The 18,835-nt window shown below is 38.1% G+C and overlaps 1 protein-coding gene across 1 annotated transcript in view; it reads right to left on the reverse strand.

Moving 5' to 3' along the window:
* LOC122794919 (NACHT and WD repeat domain-containing protein 2-like) overlaps positions 1-18,835 on the reverse strand; it is a 1,236,179-nt gene that overhangs the window by 615,474 nt on the left and 601,870 nt on the right. The window contains exon 15 of the mRNA XM_044063511.1: positions 1,256-2,151. Coding sequence (XP_043919446.1) covers positions 1,256-2,151 — 896 coding nt within the window. The remainder of the gene's footprint in view (positions 1-1,255; positions 2,152-18,835) is intronic.

Consider the following 18,835-nt stretch of genomic DNA (forward strand, 5'->3'; position numbering starts at 1 on the left):
AATGTGCAATAGATACATCAGAGTTGGATTTGAGGATGCCTTGTATGCCAGGAATAGAATGCCTCTCAGTAACCTGTAGGAGATGAGTATAGAGACATGGCTTTAAGGCAGTCCATACAGGACAGTGTGTTTTTACCCTGGATTTTCCTGGTAAGGAACCTGTTCCAACTGTTGCAAATGTCAAGTCTGGTACATGCCAAAGGGGGACACTATACTAATTGATGGATCTGATAAGGGCCAAATAAAGTGCCACTATAGCTTCCTTGGACATCTTCTTTGGAGATCTTGCTTTCTCCGTTGCTTTTGGCCACAGCTCTGATGTACTGCGTAGGCATGCGCAGTACATCAGAACTGCCATGGATGCCAGACAGCTGCGGAAGGGCAGCAAAGAGGCATTATACAATGCCATTATTTAAGAAAAGTAATTATTTCTTTTCTTAAATAATGTCATAGTATAATAGCAATAACCCACTTCTGGGTGTGGGTAATGTGGGATTTACCCACGGTTGTCTTTGTTTGGTCCCTCGGGACCAAACCACGCCAACCGTGGGTAAATCCCGCATTACCCACACCCAGGTGTGGGTTATTGATATAATCCTTGCTGTACCATGATCTCAGTATGAACAGTTCGACGAACAGCATGTTCTATGTAAGTGCACGAAAAATGCTGTTCGCTGAACTGATAGGGACCACATTAAATAATGGAGTCAATTTATGATACAGTTTATTACTTAGTCTATGTATTTAGCAAGAATGCAATGTATTCACAGTTCTGTGTACATTCTTAAAAATATCAACACACAGAGATCAACTGTCATACCTAGGAGTACAAGAATGTTGCTCCTAATGAGAACTGTAGTTATGTAAATATAATTTAGAGTAGGCGGTACACAATTTCAGCACTGGTTAATATGTGCCAGAAAACTGGTTCATTCAAAGTGCATTTATTTTTTATTCAGTGATTTACTACATATACTTAAATTTATGTCTTTAACTCTAGGATGAAGCATCTTTTTATGAATAATATTTCATACAGCAGTTTATACCACTTTCAACTTGTCTGCAATATATGGAGTACTGTGAATATACTCCAAATTTGGGAAAAGGCAACATTGTTAATCAATAAAAGAAAAGAAGTACTGACATGCAGATAGGTAAAGTAACACGGGGTCCATGAGTTCAAATTTAACGGAAATAATGGCAACATATTATAAACAAAGGCAGAACCATTTTAGTGTAACATCAGTAATCATACCTTTCAGAAGACATTGCTGCTTTCAGATCCTGTTCAGTATCAAGAATGGACAAGGCCCATGCTTTGTGTAGAAGAAACTCATAGTTAAAACAGCATTCATTTGTCAGGGTAGCTGCTTGATTGGATTTAATGAGGTGGTATGATATTCCATGCAGTTTGCGATAATTAAATGTGTAACTGACCTTCAAGTTTTTCTTCACAACCCAAGCCAGTGGCATAGCAATATGTTCTGCCGTATCATACGCATTTGGGCTTCTAACACCAGGTGGGATTCTTTTTCCCAAGAAGTAATCTGCCATAACTGCATGCACTGAAAATTGTAAGTCCTTTGATTTTAAATATTTGCCTATACAGAATTCTCTGAAGGATGAGTGAGCCCAGTTATAAACATATGTGTTATCTGTTCTCTGCTCTACTAAATGGATTCCCAAATCTTTCTGGAACCTTATCCATAAAAGCAAAGGAAATCTTGTAACTGACAGTTTTTGTGAACGCTGAACTTCTTGTATTACTGTTTCATCTAGCGACAAAAGGTCAAGCAGCTCTTCCAGTGTAATTCCATTTCTGGACACTGTGATTAGAATAGTCACCCTTTTCACAATATATTCCCCATGGTCCTTTTCCAGTCTGTTAAACAGCCATGAATACATATTGAAGAGCGTCTCTGGCAGATGGGTTTCAGTGCTTGAGCTAAATGATGTCCACCCACATGACTCACTAAATGCACATTTTAGAAAAAGGGGTGCTGGGCAAGCTCTGCACGCCTCCAGTAGCAGGTGTTTTTGGTTGGAATTTAGTCTCCGGCAGTTTCTTTCTAGCCAGTAGTCAATCATTTTTTCAGTTTCCTCTGAAGTGAGTGGTGGAATCTCAAGAATGTTTTGTTGATTTGTTAACTTCTGCACAAAGAGGAAAAATGACACACAAAAAATATTGAATACAAATGTAACACTTCATTACTGCTACTTTATTTAACATTTTGCCATAAACTTAAAGCACTCTTCTGCCAATCATAACCTCTGCAATTAATTGCAAGTATCCACAAAACAAACAGCACCAGAATTAACCATTCTAAAGACTTAAAGCTTGTCTGTGATATAAATAGGATCTGCAGGAGAGAGGGGTATGTATCCCACAGACTATCCCTTCAATGGAACAGGCTCCCCATCAATATGAACCAGAGTTGCTTCCTAACCCAATTCAAGTGTAACTGGATGGGGAAAGGGCAGTCATCCCATGGCACCTATGTTTCTAGTAGCCACAGGTAACCTGTAAATGGCTCCTCTCCCAGGCCCCTGCTTGTAAAGGTTTCATCTCCCAAGCCCCTGCTTACACTTATCAAGGGTACCAGAACTTGTCAGAGATTTGGGACGCATGGCTAGGCTTAAAAAGACACTTGTGATTGCTAGCCTACCACACACCTATGAACTTAGGAACCTGTCCAAAGGTAAGAAAAGACCTTGTAAAACAATCAAATGTAGATGGGTACATGGACTGAATTTATATTGATCCTATATGTATAATCAAAGCTGACATGCTTGCAATAAAGTCTCAGAAGTGGCAAAATCCAGTTAAGCACAAGAGCAAACAATAATGTATTTCATTAAAAATCACTGCTACCCAGGAGATTATCAAATGTTTCAGCAATAGTGAGATGTTTATTTGCTTGTTTGTTTGCATTTGTTAACTAGAAAAAACACAGCTGTATAGTCCCATTTTCAATGGCGCTATGAGGAGAATTTCTTCAAATCAATATGAAAAACACAAAGGTAAGAATATGTACTGCAATGATTAATGACTACAAAAGCTGAGATGCACTAGAAATTAATGGAAGACATATAAATATAGAACATGGAATATCTCTCCATATAGAACACAGCATCTTTAAAAAGCAGACTGCTATACCTCTAGATAAAGTGTTCACATTTGAGTGTGGTGATCCTGAGCGTAATAAAGTATTAAGTTAAATATAGAGCGGTACTTATTTCATTACAAAGTTGGAAAAACATGTTACAGAAGTGAGGGACTGAGATACTATGACTATAATTCAAACTGTTCTAGAGGTAGACAGTTATCCTCATTTTGTCAAAAGTTTGTTTCCACTGTTACACAATGTTAACTGAGATTTTTGAGTCCCAATGTATGTTTGATAATTTAAGCATGGTGATGAGATGACAGAATGAATCTCTGAGAGGATGAAGGATGTGGATTCTCCATTTGATAGTGTCAGACAGTGAGGAGCAAAAAGATTTTAGAGCATTAGCACTCTTCAAGAAAAATCTTGATGATTGGATGGGTAATAAGAAATTCACCCCAGGGATCACTTCTGTGGTTCTGCTTGACAGGGGCACAGGAAAATAATTTTCTTGGGTGGCGAAAGCCAGGGTACCTTTTTGGCTAGGCTTGTATAAACCCTAGGGCCAATAGCCAAGTACCTACCTACGAACCTATGAACACTAAGAAGGGATGACTGATAACAAGGCAGCAATTAAATTTAGACCAATGGAGGTCATGCAATGAGTGACAATGTTGGGTCTTCCTTTTATATCTTGCAAGGCATCTGCAAACTCATTTATAAGACTATTTTAATGCAATGGAAATGAAAGTTTGTCAGTAAATGGAAGGAATACATTACTGATAGGAGCATATATGCTCTGGCTTATCTATACTAGCTTTATTGGTACAGAATGGCTTTGCTCTGTATAATTTACCTAGTGAGAGATTTGTTTACACTTATGGCATTTTTATACGGAGATGAAATTTTAGTTGGTTATTGAGAATGACTCCCATATCTATTGTATGATTCCAGTTATTCTCACTACAGGTAATATATAATTATACAATGACCCCCATTAATATTCCAAAACGTGCACACTGATTGGTCAGCGTGCCCATTGTAAATCAGACTTATACTAATGGAAAAGGTCCGGTCGCCTGGACTTTTTCCATCAGTATAAGTCTTGATTTTTTTTTTGTGTTTTTGGTAGAAACGGAGAACGGAAGAGCTCCGTTACTGACTGTAATCGTAATATAGCGAGATATCTTAAAAAAATGCAACAGAGATCTTCCTTTCTCCGTTGCTTCCACACACATCTCTGATGTACTGCGTAAGCATACGCATGCGCAGTACATCAGAAATGCCGCAGTATACAGTACAGCTGCAGAAGGGCAGCACGGAGGCATTATACAATGCCATTATTTAAGAAAAGTAGTATTTTTTTCTTAAATAATGTCATTGTATAATAGCAATAACCCACTCTGGGTGTGGGTAATGCTGGATTTACCCACGGTTGTCTTTGTTTGGCCACTTGGGATTCGCCCTCATGACCAAACCACACCAACCGTGGGTAAATCCAGCATTATCCACACCCAGGCGTGGGTTAATGCTTAATTATTGACCATGGGAAGGGTAAGGCCAATCTAACAGCAAATGGGATAGGATAATTCAAGTACCAAATGAGAAATTGGCTAGGCTTAAAATGGCCCACAAAGGAAGCCAGCCTTGTACTTAACTTTCAAACTATGAGTTTTCAAAACCTGACTTTTTCTGTTAGGGTAGGAACATACCTCATAAACTGTCCAGATTCATGAAGAATGTCCACATTTTTCCTCTTATTTTTGGTCTCTTCCTCATAAAATCAGTGGTTTTCTGGCTAACCACTGAGGATTGAAATCACTAAATAATGATAAATTTGAGTTTCAAAATTTATATCACTTAGGAAATGCATGCTAACATAAATCCTGTTATTCTATCAACTTTGTAAGTTTATAGGAGCGATATTTAAAATTTGTTCCTATTTTGGGGCCTTTGCCCCTCCATTATTTTAGGCTTTGGCCAGATTTCTTGTGCTAAGAGGTTGAGAGGTATAGGTAGGATTGAGCCCAATAATTAGCAGAGGACTTTTGTTGTATATGCATCAGTTATGTCTAGGAATACACACATTATTTTCCACGAGGAAAGGTTTAGGTGAGAAGAGCATTGATTAATTTTTTTGAAGCACTGAGATATAGACACATACTATTTAATCATGTTTACAATAAGGGGAATCATGGAAGTTTGAAAGTGACGGAATCAGTAGAACCACCAGAAAGACAGCAAAGGTTGAATCACTAATGTAATAAATAAGCTTGGCCTTGTCATTCACAGAGTGTGGGTTTAGCATAGAGCCTTGGAATACTCAGAATATACCTCTCAATTGTCCAGATATTCGCAGAATGTTCAGGGTTTTGCCTCATATTTTTGGTCTGTTCCTCATAAAATGTGTGTTTTTCTGGCAAATCACTGGGATGATCTGAGAATTGAATTCACCAAATAATGACGTACATTTGAGTTTCAGACTTCAAATCCTTCAGAAAATGTATATTAACACAAACCCTATTACTCTAGCGACTTTATTGGTTTATAAGAGCAATATTTAAAATCTTGTTCCTATTCTTGGGCCTTTGTCCTCCAATTTTTGTCAGGCTTTGTCCAGATATCTTGCACTAAGAGATTGATATGACCGAGACATGAGGTGTGAATATTCCATTCCATCTTGCAGCCAGTGTCCTATTTCTTAATAAGATAGAAATTCAGTTGAAAATACTGAGGGAAAACAAATGTTAAAAAGGTTTTTAACAATGCAAAATAAGAAGCCATAGTGAACACTTTGAAGAGGTCTAGCAGTATAGTCCCTATGAACTTAGTAAAAAGGAACACGTCATGGATATATTCTGTGACATCCAGAAGGGCAGTGCCTGTGTTGTGGTAGGGCCAGAAATCATGCTGTATATTTCAGATTAAGTTGTAATTTAATAAGTGGCCCAACAGTTGCTTATTCATGGATTTTTTAAAGATTTTTGAGAGAGAAGCACACCTGACTGTGCAGGCATCATATACCCATATGCTAGGAGTATGTTGCTGTGGGATTAGAAAAAGTTTTTGCCAGAATCATTGACAAGATTAATACAACTTCCGCGGTGGTGCAGCGGTAGTGTTGTTGCCTCACAGCAAGAGGTTCTCCCGTTCGATTCTCGGCTGGAATGCGGGGAGTGCCTTCTGTGTGAAGTCTGCATGTCCTCCCCGCGGTTGGGTGGGTGTTCGAAAGACATGCGTAAATGGGCGTGCCTTTGTTGAAGGTTGATCGTCGAGCTGGCACCTCAGTGTTCGTGAAAATCTACTGCCAATCATTAGCGGACCGGAGTTCTGCTGTGACGACCCCTAGCCGGAAAAAGCCGAAAGACAACAACAACAACATTGACAAGATTAATACATTTTAACTATAGTTACACCGTCACTATAGGTAAGGGGAGCGCATATTATGGGGATGGAGGTGAGGGTTGAAATGTATTGGTTTCCAGATTTTTTTTATGTGTTCTCCCTGCTGATGAAAGTAGTGAGCTGTTTCTTTTGTGATTTTTTTTCCCTAAATTCTTTGCTGCATGAAACATATTCCAGTCAGAAGTAAAGATGGTCTCTAGGTGTCATCAGTCTTTTAATATGTGGGGTGACACAGGCCAAGGTGCTGGTATACACACATTCCTTATGGAAAAGCACAAAACTGTTCAAAATGTTTTAGGTAGATTTCAGAGAAGTGGGATGTAGCTCCAACTAAAGGGAGAATGTGTAGTGGAATCCAATTTACATTACTTAAAGCAAGGCTAGAGTATCACATTTGTTTAGGTTATAAGACTACAGTAATCTAAACACGGTGTGAACTTTGGATGGATACCAGATAATGCAGGTAGGTAAGTAGTCTCAATTCCTGAAAGATCATCAGCCAGTGATATTCTAGATGAGTAAACAAAAATACGGTTATGGATGTTTTCTTTTTCCAAGTTTTTTTTTTCCCTATGTGAAAAGTGTGAAAAATAGTCTGATAAAACAAAAGAGCTACAGATGGGTGATTGGAATCATCATACCATAATATTATTTATATTACTATGCTGACCTGTAAAAGCAGGGATCATAGGTTAGTCTACAACTATGGATAAAAACATGTCATATATAGCAGACATACTGCTAAACAGTTTACTATGATTTTTAAACAAGGTTCAACCTCACAATTACTCTACAGACAAATTATTGCCTCTAGACAGTTAGCAAAAGTATAATGGTACCATTCTTTTTGACATAGGGAAACAAAAGTTATATATTGAGAATATGTCTAGTCCTGATTTCATAGCCTAATTTTTCTGGTAACAGCCCCCTTTAGTTAAAAAAGTGGGTTGGTTTGTATGTGTAGATATGTGCCACTGTGTGTGTGTGTGTGTGTGTGTGTGTGTGTGTGTGTGTGTGTGTGTGTGTGTGTGTGTGTGTGTATGTATGTATGTATGTATGTACAGTAAACTCTCAGTTAACCGGCACCCATGGGGATTGGTACAAGCTGGATAACTGTAGTTTCTGGTTGCTACTATTAAAAACAGGCCTGACTAATACTCTACCCTATACTATTTGGTTTGACTTGTTCTTAGGTTGGGGAGAGAGGGAGTTTATTCCTATCTTCCTTTTTAAAACTCTAAAACTCTAAAAATGTAAGGCATGTTTCTGTGTGTGTGTGGGGGGGGAGTGCAACACATGAAAATTGTACTGTGTTTCTTCGATTTTTTTTCTTGTTGTTTGGAGTTCTGGTTGCTTTAGTTCTGGTTAACTGAAAGTTTACTGTATGTGTGTGTGTCTGTGTTCATGTGTTTGTGACTTACATTCAAACAGAGGCAATATTTTAATTTACCAGCAAGTGGCGGTCATCCACACGTATCATTCAAGAAGTGTTCAGAGATGCTTATTGCTTCTAAGTGTAATCTGGTGACTTTTTTATTTTCACTAGTTGAATGGAATGAGGCCGGATCTGCATCTCAAATGTATGGTTGGTGCAAAATAAATGCATTTGACGTGAAACCACATTCCATTCAAATAAGAAAAATATAAGTACACCATATAACAGTGCTTAGCATTTTACAGATGCAGTAAGCATTTTCAAATATATTCCCAGGACTTTGCCAGCCCTGCTCTAAATCTGCTATTCTTAGATAGCAAGCTTACCTCAGCATAGTGAACTGATTTACTCTACAAACAAAATTCTGGGTTAAACTGCTTTACTTTCTGAAAGGTGCTTACTCATTTTCCTACTAACAAATCTGTTCACTGTGATGTGCTTTCCACACACACCCTGAAGTCCTTACAATGGTGGTTCTTAATCATTTGCAGAAGGACCTCAGGGAGAAGTGCTGAAAGTTAGGGGTATATTTGTGTGTATTTTTTAACCTCTACATCTCTCTCCAATATTAAGCATGGTTTAAGTTTAATTTTTCTTCCTTCCTCTGCTAATTATGTCTTACACTATGTTTCTTTCAGCCGTAGACAGTAGAAATAAATATTTAAATAGTGCATCACCATCCACTTTCCTAAAAACTCTGGCAGTATACTCGGTGAGACCAGTCATCTACAACCAAAAATCCTCCCAAGTGGAAAAGAAAACAACGTATGATTAATGTTTCGACTCATAATCACAAGCTACTGATTTACTCTCTGTCTGTTTAATGTATCGAGCTATCTTACAAAGTGTGCACTACAATAGGGCTCCAGCTCCTTCCACTAAAACCAAATCAGTATAATTTTTTTTACATTCAATAGCTACTTTGCTAACAATAGCATGGCGACCGCAATGGTGCAGCAGTTAGCATTGCCACCTCACAGCAAGAGGTTCTCTGGTTCAATTCTTGGCTGGGGTTCCTTCTGTGTGGAGTCTGCATGTCCTCCCTGTGGTCGCGTGGGTTTCCTCCAGGTGCTCCTGTTTCCTCCCAAAGCCTTGTTGTAGGTGGATTGGATACTCTAAATTGGCCCTAGGTGTGAGTGCATGCATATGTGTGTGTGCCTTCTGTGGAAGGTTGGGCGCCGGGCTGGCAACTTGACACTGTAAAACTCCACTGCCAATCATGAGTGGACAGGTGATCCGCTGTGGCGACCCCTAACCTTGAAAAGCCGAAAGAATAAGAAGCATATTCTGCAAGTAAACATTAGTAAAACATATTGCTTAAGCACCATATTTCTAGCAGTAACATCTTCTACTAGGTGGAAAGTCATAAGAAAAAGAAATATGGTTAACATAGTACTGTCTGCTGCTATATTCTTTACTATCAGAAACACTGGCACAAAATACACTTTGTTTGTGGTAACCTGATCTCTGTAAAATTGCCTCAATAAGCACACCTCACTTCTAAATGCAGCTCCAATGACTGCTTCTTTTGAAAACATAATGCTCTGTGTGTGGGCCCCATCCCATTCCGTCTGTGTTCCACTCAGGCTCTGTAAGCTCCCCCCACCCTTCCCCTAATTCCAACCCACTCCACTGCAACTAAATTTAAGCCAAACGAACTCCACCCAAACTTCCTCAACACCCACTTTGTGCAGACAACCCCCCTAACAACTCTACGCACATTTCTCTCTACTTGCACTCAGACTATCTTGCTACCATCTAGAGCTTTCTCTAAACATAACAAAAATTACAACTTCTAGATACTTTCGCCCATCCCTCACATCTCACAAAAACTCCAGCAAACCCTACCAACAATACACCACACAACAATGATACACATACACCTAATCTCTCCACTACTCACCACACTTATACACATGACTAACAATCAAACTCGCATCTCTCCTAAGAGCAAATCACCCACCAACCTGCACCCCCATATGCCACTCACAACCATACCTCTCAACTTCTTAGAGCAAGAAATCTCGACAAAGCCATAAGTAAAAGTGAGACAAAAGCCCAAAAATAGGGACAGTTTTAAAATATTGTTCTTACAAACTTAGAAATTTGATAGAATAACAGGTTGAGCATTATCATGAATTTTCTGAAGCGTATGAAGTCTGAAACTCAAATGTCTGTCATTATTTTATAACTTCAGGTTTAATGATTTGCCACTAATTTGCTAGAAAACCATAATTTTATGAAAACCGGACCATAATATGAGGGGAAAATCTGGACATTCTATGAAAATCTGCACGGTTGAGAGGTATGCTTACAACAGCACCCTCCTTTTTCATTTCATCACAAATACACCAGCCAAATTCCTCCAATCGCTCTATTTACAAATATGTAAAAACTAACCTGTAAACAATACACCATGTCCTTATAAACAAATCAAAATCTAAATGATATATCCATCTCTATCACTCAGCCGCTCATCTGAAACTCAGCTGAAACTTCCATCCAAACCCAGGCCCTACAACTATGTCAGAAATGACATTAGTATCCTCACCAAACTCAACACCTCTAGCTACAAACAAATCTGTTATTATATATATTAAATATATTATTAATAATACAACTTAATGTTAATCTCAGAACCATTTGCAATAAACTCCAAGAATTCCAAGCATGCTTAGCATTTTATAACCCTGACATAGCTGTAGTAACAGAAACATACCAAAAACCTCACAAAAAAGAAAATGAAACACTACCTCCAGATTGCAACATTTTTGAACTTCGCAGAACAAATAAATGAGGTGGAGGAGTAGCAACTACATAGGAAGACTCCCTAGAACTGGGCCTTTACCCACATTTAGCAATGAGAATACCTCATAGCAAATCTCAAATTTGACAACAGAAAAGTAATCTGCATCAACAGGCTTTACATCCTAGCAGAACAAAACTGTAACACACCAGAAAACATCTACAATGGCTATATAACAATATACCCCATGAAACCATTTCAATGGTTGACCTTATCATACAATAATAAAAGATACAACCAGGATACATAAACACACAAATAAGGAATCGATCTTAGACTGGTTTCTTACAAACAATCCAAATAACATAAATTTCTCTCTGGCTGCCTTGCTGACAGTATCAGTGACCATCTATCAACTTATGCTGTCAGAAACCATCCCAGCATATGCAAAGAGGAATCCTACAAACAGGTGCACAACATAAAATACTTTAACTCAAATGACTTCATCTCCATAGTCAAATTCTACAAGTGGGATATCCTAAAGACCATGCCACTGGATGATGATGTAACCCATTTCAATTATAATTTCCTAAACATCCTCAAAAGCCACTTACAACTCTAAGAGATGGGTCAAAACCTACAGCCTGGCTAACAAAAGACACCAGTCAAATACTTCAAAGAGACAAACCATGGAAAACATAGTCCAAAAACAGGACATGCAACTGGAGCATTTTTCCCCAGGCCTCTGCTGAAAATAGGCTCTGTCCTAGTCAGACTTTCCCGGTCAACAAATGTTAAATAAATAAATAAACAAATAAGACCAAACCCAACTATCAACACTTTATTAACTTTTTTTCAAGGTTTCTTAAGTATTTAAATAATGACAAAAATCCTGCTTCACCAAACTTCATTCAACACACCAAAACAATCCCATGCTATTTTGGTCCTCCATAAACAAACTACTACACTCTGACCAAGCAGCTACTCCCACATCAACAACCAATAACAAACCAGACAACGTAGCCACCCAGTTCAACTCCCACTTTATAAACTCAACACTCTATCTTACTAAACAAAGCTTTCCCACCACTCTCACTACCCCAACCTCCTCTAATAACAATACTATTTCCTTCTGTTTCCAACCAGTCCAAACTAGCATCATAAAAATGCCTACAAAAACTCAAACCAACAAACTTAGCAACAGACAAATAACAACATAGTACCTAAAACTTGTTTCTGAGCTAAGCTCTAGCTTTCTCAGTTTCTATACTAAGTAACCAGTTCATAACAGAAAACCATGTCCCAGCCATCAGGAAGAAATCTTTCATAATTCCATTCCATAATTGTGGAAATTCCACCAACCTATCCAACTACAGACCCATAGCTATACTATCACCACTATCAAAAATATTAGAAAAATGCATCCACTCCCAGCTCCTTAAATCTTATCCAAAATAATCTTCTCTCCATGACCCAACACAGCTTTCACTCAAGTCATAGCACAATTACTGTTCTTATTAGCTTTATCAACACGATCAGCCCTAAAAGAAATAATGGCAACCTGGTATCAGCACTCTTCTCAGATTTGTCAAAGGCCTTTGCCACAGTTTACCATCAAAAACTTCTCAGTGAACTCTTCTACCTCGGTCTAAATCAATTATCTTTCACCTGATTCCACAGTTAGTTCACAAATAGACAACACTCAGTAAAATGGAAACAGGAATTCTCCTCTTTCCTTACATTCACAGTTGGAGTCCCACAAGGACCAATACTGGGCCCCCTTCTATAATACATTTGTAAACAAACTCCATACCACTGCAAAAAATGCAAATAAATTTCAGTATGCAGATGATGCAACCCTCATCTTCTCTGCCCCAACTCTACAAATCCTCCAGGAAATCACCCCAGAGTCTTTCTCATCTGTCGAATCTTGGCTAGGCACTGCAGACCTACTTCTAAATACAAAAAAAGACTAATCTAATGCTTTTTATGCCAAAACAATTTAATACTCAAAAACACAATTTACACATTGTCGCATCTGACGATGCAAAAATTAAAATGGTGACAGAAGCCAAATTACTTGGAGTACTCATAGATGACAAACTCAAATACAACCAACATATTCTCCAAACTAGAAAAAAATGCACACAAAAAACTAGGTTCTCTATGTACAGCAAATCAGTAATTTACAGCATCTACAAGAAATTCCAGAGCAGCAACCTACTTACTCCCATCTCTGTTGCATGCATCGCCTATCTTCACTAATCTCAGCAATAACCTCAAGTCCAATTTTGATGTATGTTGTAATAAAACAGCAATATTTTCCACATATGCATCTCATACAGCTCACTACTGCACAACCCTAAAGGGCCTAAATTGGCTAGAACACATAATTTAGTTAAACTGTTCTGCCCACAAAGTTATCTACAAGCCAGATAGTTTCCCCTCTCTAAAAAGCATATTACTGTGCCATACAGCAACAACAAAACTCTACACTCCAATAACAAGTCTCTCCTAACTGTAATTAACTCAAAAAAACTCTATCAGAAATTCACTTTGTTCTTGCTGTGCCTGAAAACTGTGGAATTCCATCCCAACAGAGTTGAAGCTTACAGAAAACAACTGCTTCAAAAGTCTGCTAAAACAGAACCTGCAAGGCACTTGGCTCTGTCTTTGCTCTACACCCGGATAATTTCTAATCCTGAAGAAAATGTAAGCTGCGGTACCTCTGACAAAATGATAGCTGCTCTGTACTAAATTCATATAAGGTGATTATTACACTTTTCCTTCTATCTACTACTGTAAACATTTAACTAATTATATCTCTTAACTACCTACTTATAGTTAATCCTCATTCTTCCTCATTGTAGCACTACTTACTAATTTAACTAGTTATATTTCTTAACAATCTATTCCTACTTAATCCTTGTTCTCCTTTGTACCACAACCTACTAATTTCAGCCCAAACATCAGTCTGTCTTCCCTTGTTTTTCTTTGTATTTCTGTCTGCTACAACCTTATGCACATGCTCAGGCTATCTCTCATTTTCTCTTCTTCCTACAGTCACTGATTGTATGATGTAAGGTTAGCATTAATCATATCTCACAGCTAATTATGTATGCAGAAACGTATATGTAACCAAGATGAAAATGTATACAATGTGGATAATGAAAATATATTGTATATGAATGTGAATATTGGAGATCTTCTCCCTGGGTTTCCACTGAAAAAGGGTAGTTATTCCAGTCGGACTTTTCCTGGTCAACAAAGATAAATAAATAAATAAATAAGTAAATAAATTAAATATCCAGTTCTCAGTTCACAGATTGTATGACACTGACAGCATTCTGGATGCTGCAATTTATCAGATAGTGTACCCAGCTTTATGACTGCAGCGCATGCTACTTTTTTTATGTTAGACTAATTTGCACTCACATTAGCCAGCACTGTCGCCTTATTAGCAGGCACAATGAGCTCTAGTAAACTTGCTACTTAGACAGTAAGTCATACACATCTCTATCTGCTGTAGACTCCCACTCGCCATCCAGTGCATTTGCTGGCAGACCTATCCCTATGTACTTCACACTGCAAATGGGGCTCTTAAACTAATTTCAGCATAAATACATATTCAGGAGAGCCAAACTGCTTAAATTGCATTAACATGTTTGAAATCAGTAATTTAAAAAAATTCTCCTCATCCAATGACCACATTTTACTATATCCAACTAATAGCATCACCCTTAAAATTAAAACTAAAGATGTCCAATCCCAGATTTGTAACAATGTATATATTCACGATAACACAGTAGGAGATATAATGAGCTCTTCTGCTCCAATTGTAGTTTAAAAAAAATAAGGAGAAATATATTAAAAATGTACGCTTCCAGCCACGTATGTCATAACTACTGACATATTCTGACAGTAGCTGTTCCAGAACCTAGTATCAACTACTTACAATCAGGACAGCCAAGCAATATATGCTGAAGAGCTGACAGCAACTGTACGTTCAGATAAACTGAAATGTACAACATGATAAATTAAAAAAAAGCTCTACATGCCCATCCAATACATATATGCTGTAAGTAGTAACACATACTCCACAGCAGTACAGTATTTGTTCCCTACCCACCTCCATCTGAGCACCTACCTTACTTATTTATTCCTCTTTAACTTACTTATTTGTTGATTGACTGACTGCCTATTACTTGCCTGTGAACTTATAATCAATCAGTCTGTAGACCATTTCAAACCTAGACAAAAAAACCCTACTTCAAATTTCCTTCTGTCCTCAAGGAGGCAAAACAAGATAGACCAGGAGAGAATTTGAGGCTGCCCTTTCAGTTTTCTAAGTATACCTTGAAGGTGGCAATGGTGCTACTCTGACATGTAGTGGAAGTTTGCTCCAGTGATGAGGGATATATTGGGATATGAATCTATCATGCCAACGTGTCATTATCTGCTGATGAATGCTTAATTTATTTAACCACGTATTTGATGTACCATTAGTTCTGCGAAGCAACAGGAGATCAAACAGCATTGGATCTTTCATGGCACAAAAGGCTAGACATAGATTTCCATAGGAGAGTCTGCCAGAGACAGAGTTCAGAGAAAGGGCTGCTAGTGTCTTCTGATAACTAAGACTTCTGAGGCCGCTAACCTTTTAGTTAAGAATCTCTGAGGTCGCTCAAGTTGTGTGATGTGTTTAGATAAATACATGCCAAAATATGCAATATATTTAATAATGAGTCTGATAAGACATGGGTAAAGGGGAATTAAAACTTCCAGTGAAGATGCCTTTGGAAATTAGATACTCCAGATAAAAGGCTTTCTGATCTACTGTGGAGACATGATGGTCAAATGATACAGATGTCTCAACAAGAGTACCCAGATGCCTTACAACAGTGTTTGATTGGAGGGGTGCATATCCCAAACAGTAAGTGAAACTGTTTTGTTTACCAAAATGACCTATGCTGTATTTGTTTACATTTACTTTGAAACCATTGTCCTTGCTCCATATTGTTAATATGATCTAAGCTATGTTATAGCAATTGTGAGTCAGTTGAAGATTGAATAACAACACTCTTTTTACAGTCATCTGCAAACTTAGTTAGCCATAGGCAAGAAGTACTAGCCTGAAGGTCTGAGAAATACATGCCAAATCGGAGAGAGCCCAAAACTGAGCCTGGGGGTCAGGAGCGGCCTTAGGTCAACTGGTGCCCTAGGCAAAAGGGCTCCATGGCGCCCCCCACCACACCACTAGGTGCCCCTATCCTGGTCTACCTACACCAAATAAATACTGCAAAAGTGCCCCTGCTACAACAGCACCCTAGGCAGCCGCCTAGTTGGCCTATGCCTAAGGCCGGCTATGCAGGTGGTACACCACTGGTAACTGTTTTGATTTCAGAAGTGGCACCTGCTACTCTAATTACATGAGTTCTGTCAGACATTCAGTTAGCTGTCCATCACCCAATATAAAGACTTGTACTCAGATTTATAAGTGCTTCCATGGGGAATAGTATCAAAGGCTATGGCCAGGTCTAGATATGCTGTGTGCAGTGCATAACTCCTATCCACTGTTTCAGTTACTTTTTCAAGAAAATTAATGAGGTTAAAGCGGCAGGACCTTCCTTTGATAAAGCCAAGTTGATGAGAGTCCAGGGTTAAGGGATTTCCAATGTCCAGATTAATGAAGTCTGAAATAATGTGCTCCATATTTTTACATATGAATATAGTGAGGCTAATGGGTCTATAGTTACCAGGGACCATGGCTCGGTCACCCTTGGGTAATGGCATTACAAAAGCTGTTTTCCTAGCTTCAGGAATGTAACCAGTGGTGAGGCTTACATTAAAGAGTTTAAGTAGGGATTCAGAAAGGCCAGTTTTGGCACTGATAATCAGTCAAGCAGGTATGTTGTCAGGGCCCATAGAGAAGGTATTCTTAGTTTTTGAGAGAACTTGTTCCATAGTAATTAAAGGGTGTAGCTGAAATTGTGGAACCTATGAGACAGCTATAACTATGTTTGGAGTAAAATTTGTACTAAATGTGTTAGCTAGGATGTTAGCTATTTCTTTACGTCAGAGAGCATAGTGTTATTTTTGGACTAGCTCCAAACACTGCTGGTTGTTAGTTCTTAATTTCCTGACATAGTTAAAGAAAGATTTGCAGTTATTTTGGTTTTAATGGCTAGTTTAAGTTCATGCTCCAGTAGAGCTTCCTAATGGTGCCACTAAACTCTTTGTTAGTCTGCTTAAGTGTGCTGTTAACATAAGTAGAATGAGACTTCTCCGGGTGCAAGATACCATGCCATCCATATCTCCACACCACTAAACTCTTTGTTAGTCTGCTTAAGTGTGCTGTTAACATAAGTAGAATGAGACTTCTTATAAGCATTGATGTTTTTTCTCTTGTTATATAATTTAGTTATATGGGCATTCCACCACAGGGGTTTACTTTAAACTTCATACCAAACGGACCACTACCAGACCATTATCATATTTGTCAGGATGGAGAGCTCTAAGACCCTTGTTACATTATTAGTCCTGGCTCCAGAAAGACAGATAACTGTCACTCTATTCTTATCCTGCTTGGTGGGCATGGGGTCCATATGCATTACAATACAGTAACTTATTACTAAAACATTACCATGGTTTAATGCAACCTCAGTTGGCCATAAGGGCTTGGAGTCTGCACCCTTGTGACTCTTAGAGGTATACATCTTAAGTGTGGGTGTGAAAGGGGAAGATGGGTATGTTGCTGTATATACTAATGTCTGAGGTTTCTTAGTCTTTAGCCCAGGAAGTTTGGGCAATGTTCTGTTAACAAACTCAGTATAAGTTGGTTTGGTTTACTGGAAGGCTCTGTGTTGTATGTTAACGTTGTTGTGATCACTGAATGTCTTCTGAAGTGAGAAAGTAGCCTCCAAGGTAAGTAAATACTTGCATCTCTCACATATTGAATCACTGTGAGAGAACACTGAAACATTTTCTGTAAGCATGAGGTAGTTGCTACACTGCCTCAAAATACCTAATTGTATCTCTCTGGGTACAGAGGGAGAAATAGCTGACTGAGATCCCATACTGTCCAGTATAGATGAAGGGGTATAGGACAGATTAAGAAGAAAAAAACTGACTGGGCTAGACAAAAGGTAATAAACTAGGAAATGGCTAAGGGATAAAAAAAGAGCTGTGACTACCATAGCACTCGAAATATGCAAAAATGAATTGTTAAAGTGACAGACTATGTAGGGTCAATAAGGAAATCAGTAATGGTGGCAAATTCAACTAAACAACCTTAGCCAGTAGTTTAATGTAGTTTCTACCTAGCCAGCAAAAGCAATGACTAATGGGTAGTCTAACTCAACTAATCCAGATGTAGTAACTGTAATAGTTACAGATAATGTAAATGAGTAGTTTCAAGTGCACTAACAGTACAGCAGTCAGAGGAGTAATAAAGTTATAAGGAAAAGGCAAACCTTGTGCTCTTTACTGTGGTACTGCAGAGCAGTCGCTTTAAGTACTGTAAAGTAATCAGTACATGCAGAACTGCAAAAATACCAATGATCACAAAGTGCTGTCAGTTACTGAGATAATAAGCAAAGTATAGGGATCGATTGATTTAAGTATTCATTATCTAGGCAGGTAGGCTAACCAAAAAGCCCTTTTTATTCTAACCAGGGCTCCAGGGGAACAGCCTGAAACAATAAAATCAATTGCAATATGGTACTGTAGTATGACAAATGCAACTGTAATGGTTTCCTTACTAAACAATTGCACAGATAATAAAATAGAAACTATGTTAAGAAACAAACTAATTTACTTATTTTTATTAATTGTGACCATAGCAATATGTTTTTACTCCTAGTGTCCTTGACAATAGCATACAAGATATTTGTTTGAAAATCAGATTAAAAACAAACACAAATTTGGTCTCATTTTGGAATAAGAACCAAAACTAAATTATTTTAAGAAATCACTGAAACTCTCCATGCTACAGACATGGTTAAGTGCATTTTTCCTTTAATTATTCTGATTTCTTCAAAATACAGCCATCATTAGCCAACGGGCATGTAAATGATATAATTGCTAATCCTATGACCAGGGTCATGTGACAACATAAGGGTGTGCACACACAACAAGGTATTA

This window comes from Protopterus annectens, chromosome 2.part1, assembly GCF_019279795.1.
Source record: "Protopterus annectens isolate FY-2018-M chromosome 2.part1, PAN1.0, whole genome shotgun sequence".
NCBI lineage: Eukaryota > Metazoa > Chordata > Ceratodontiformes > Protopteridae > Protopterus > Protopterus annectens.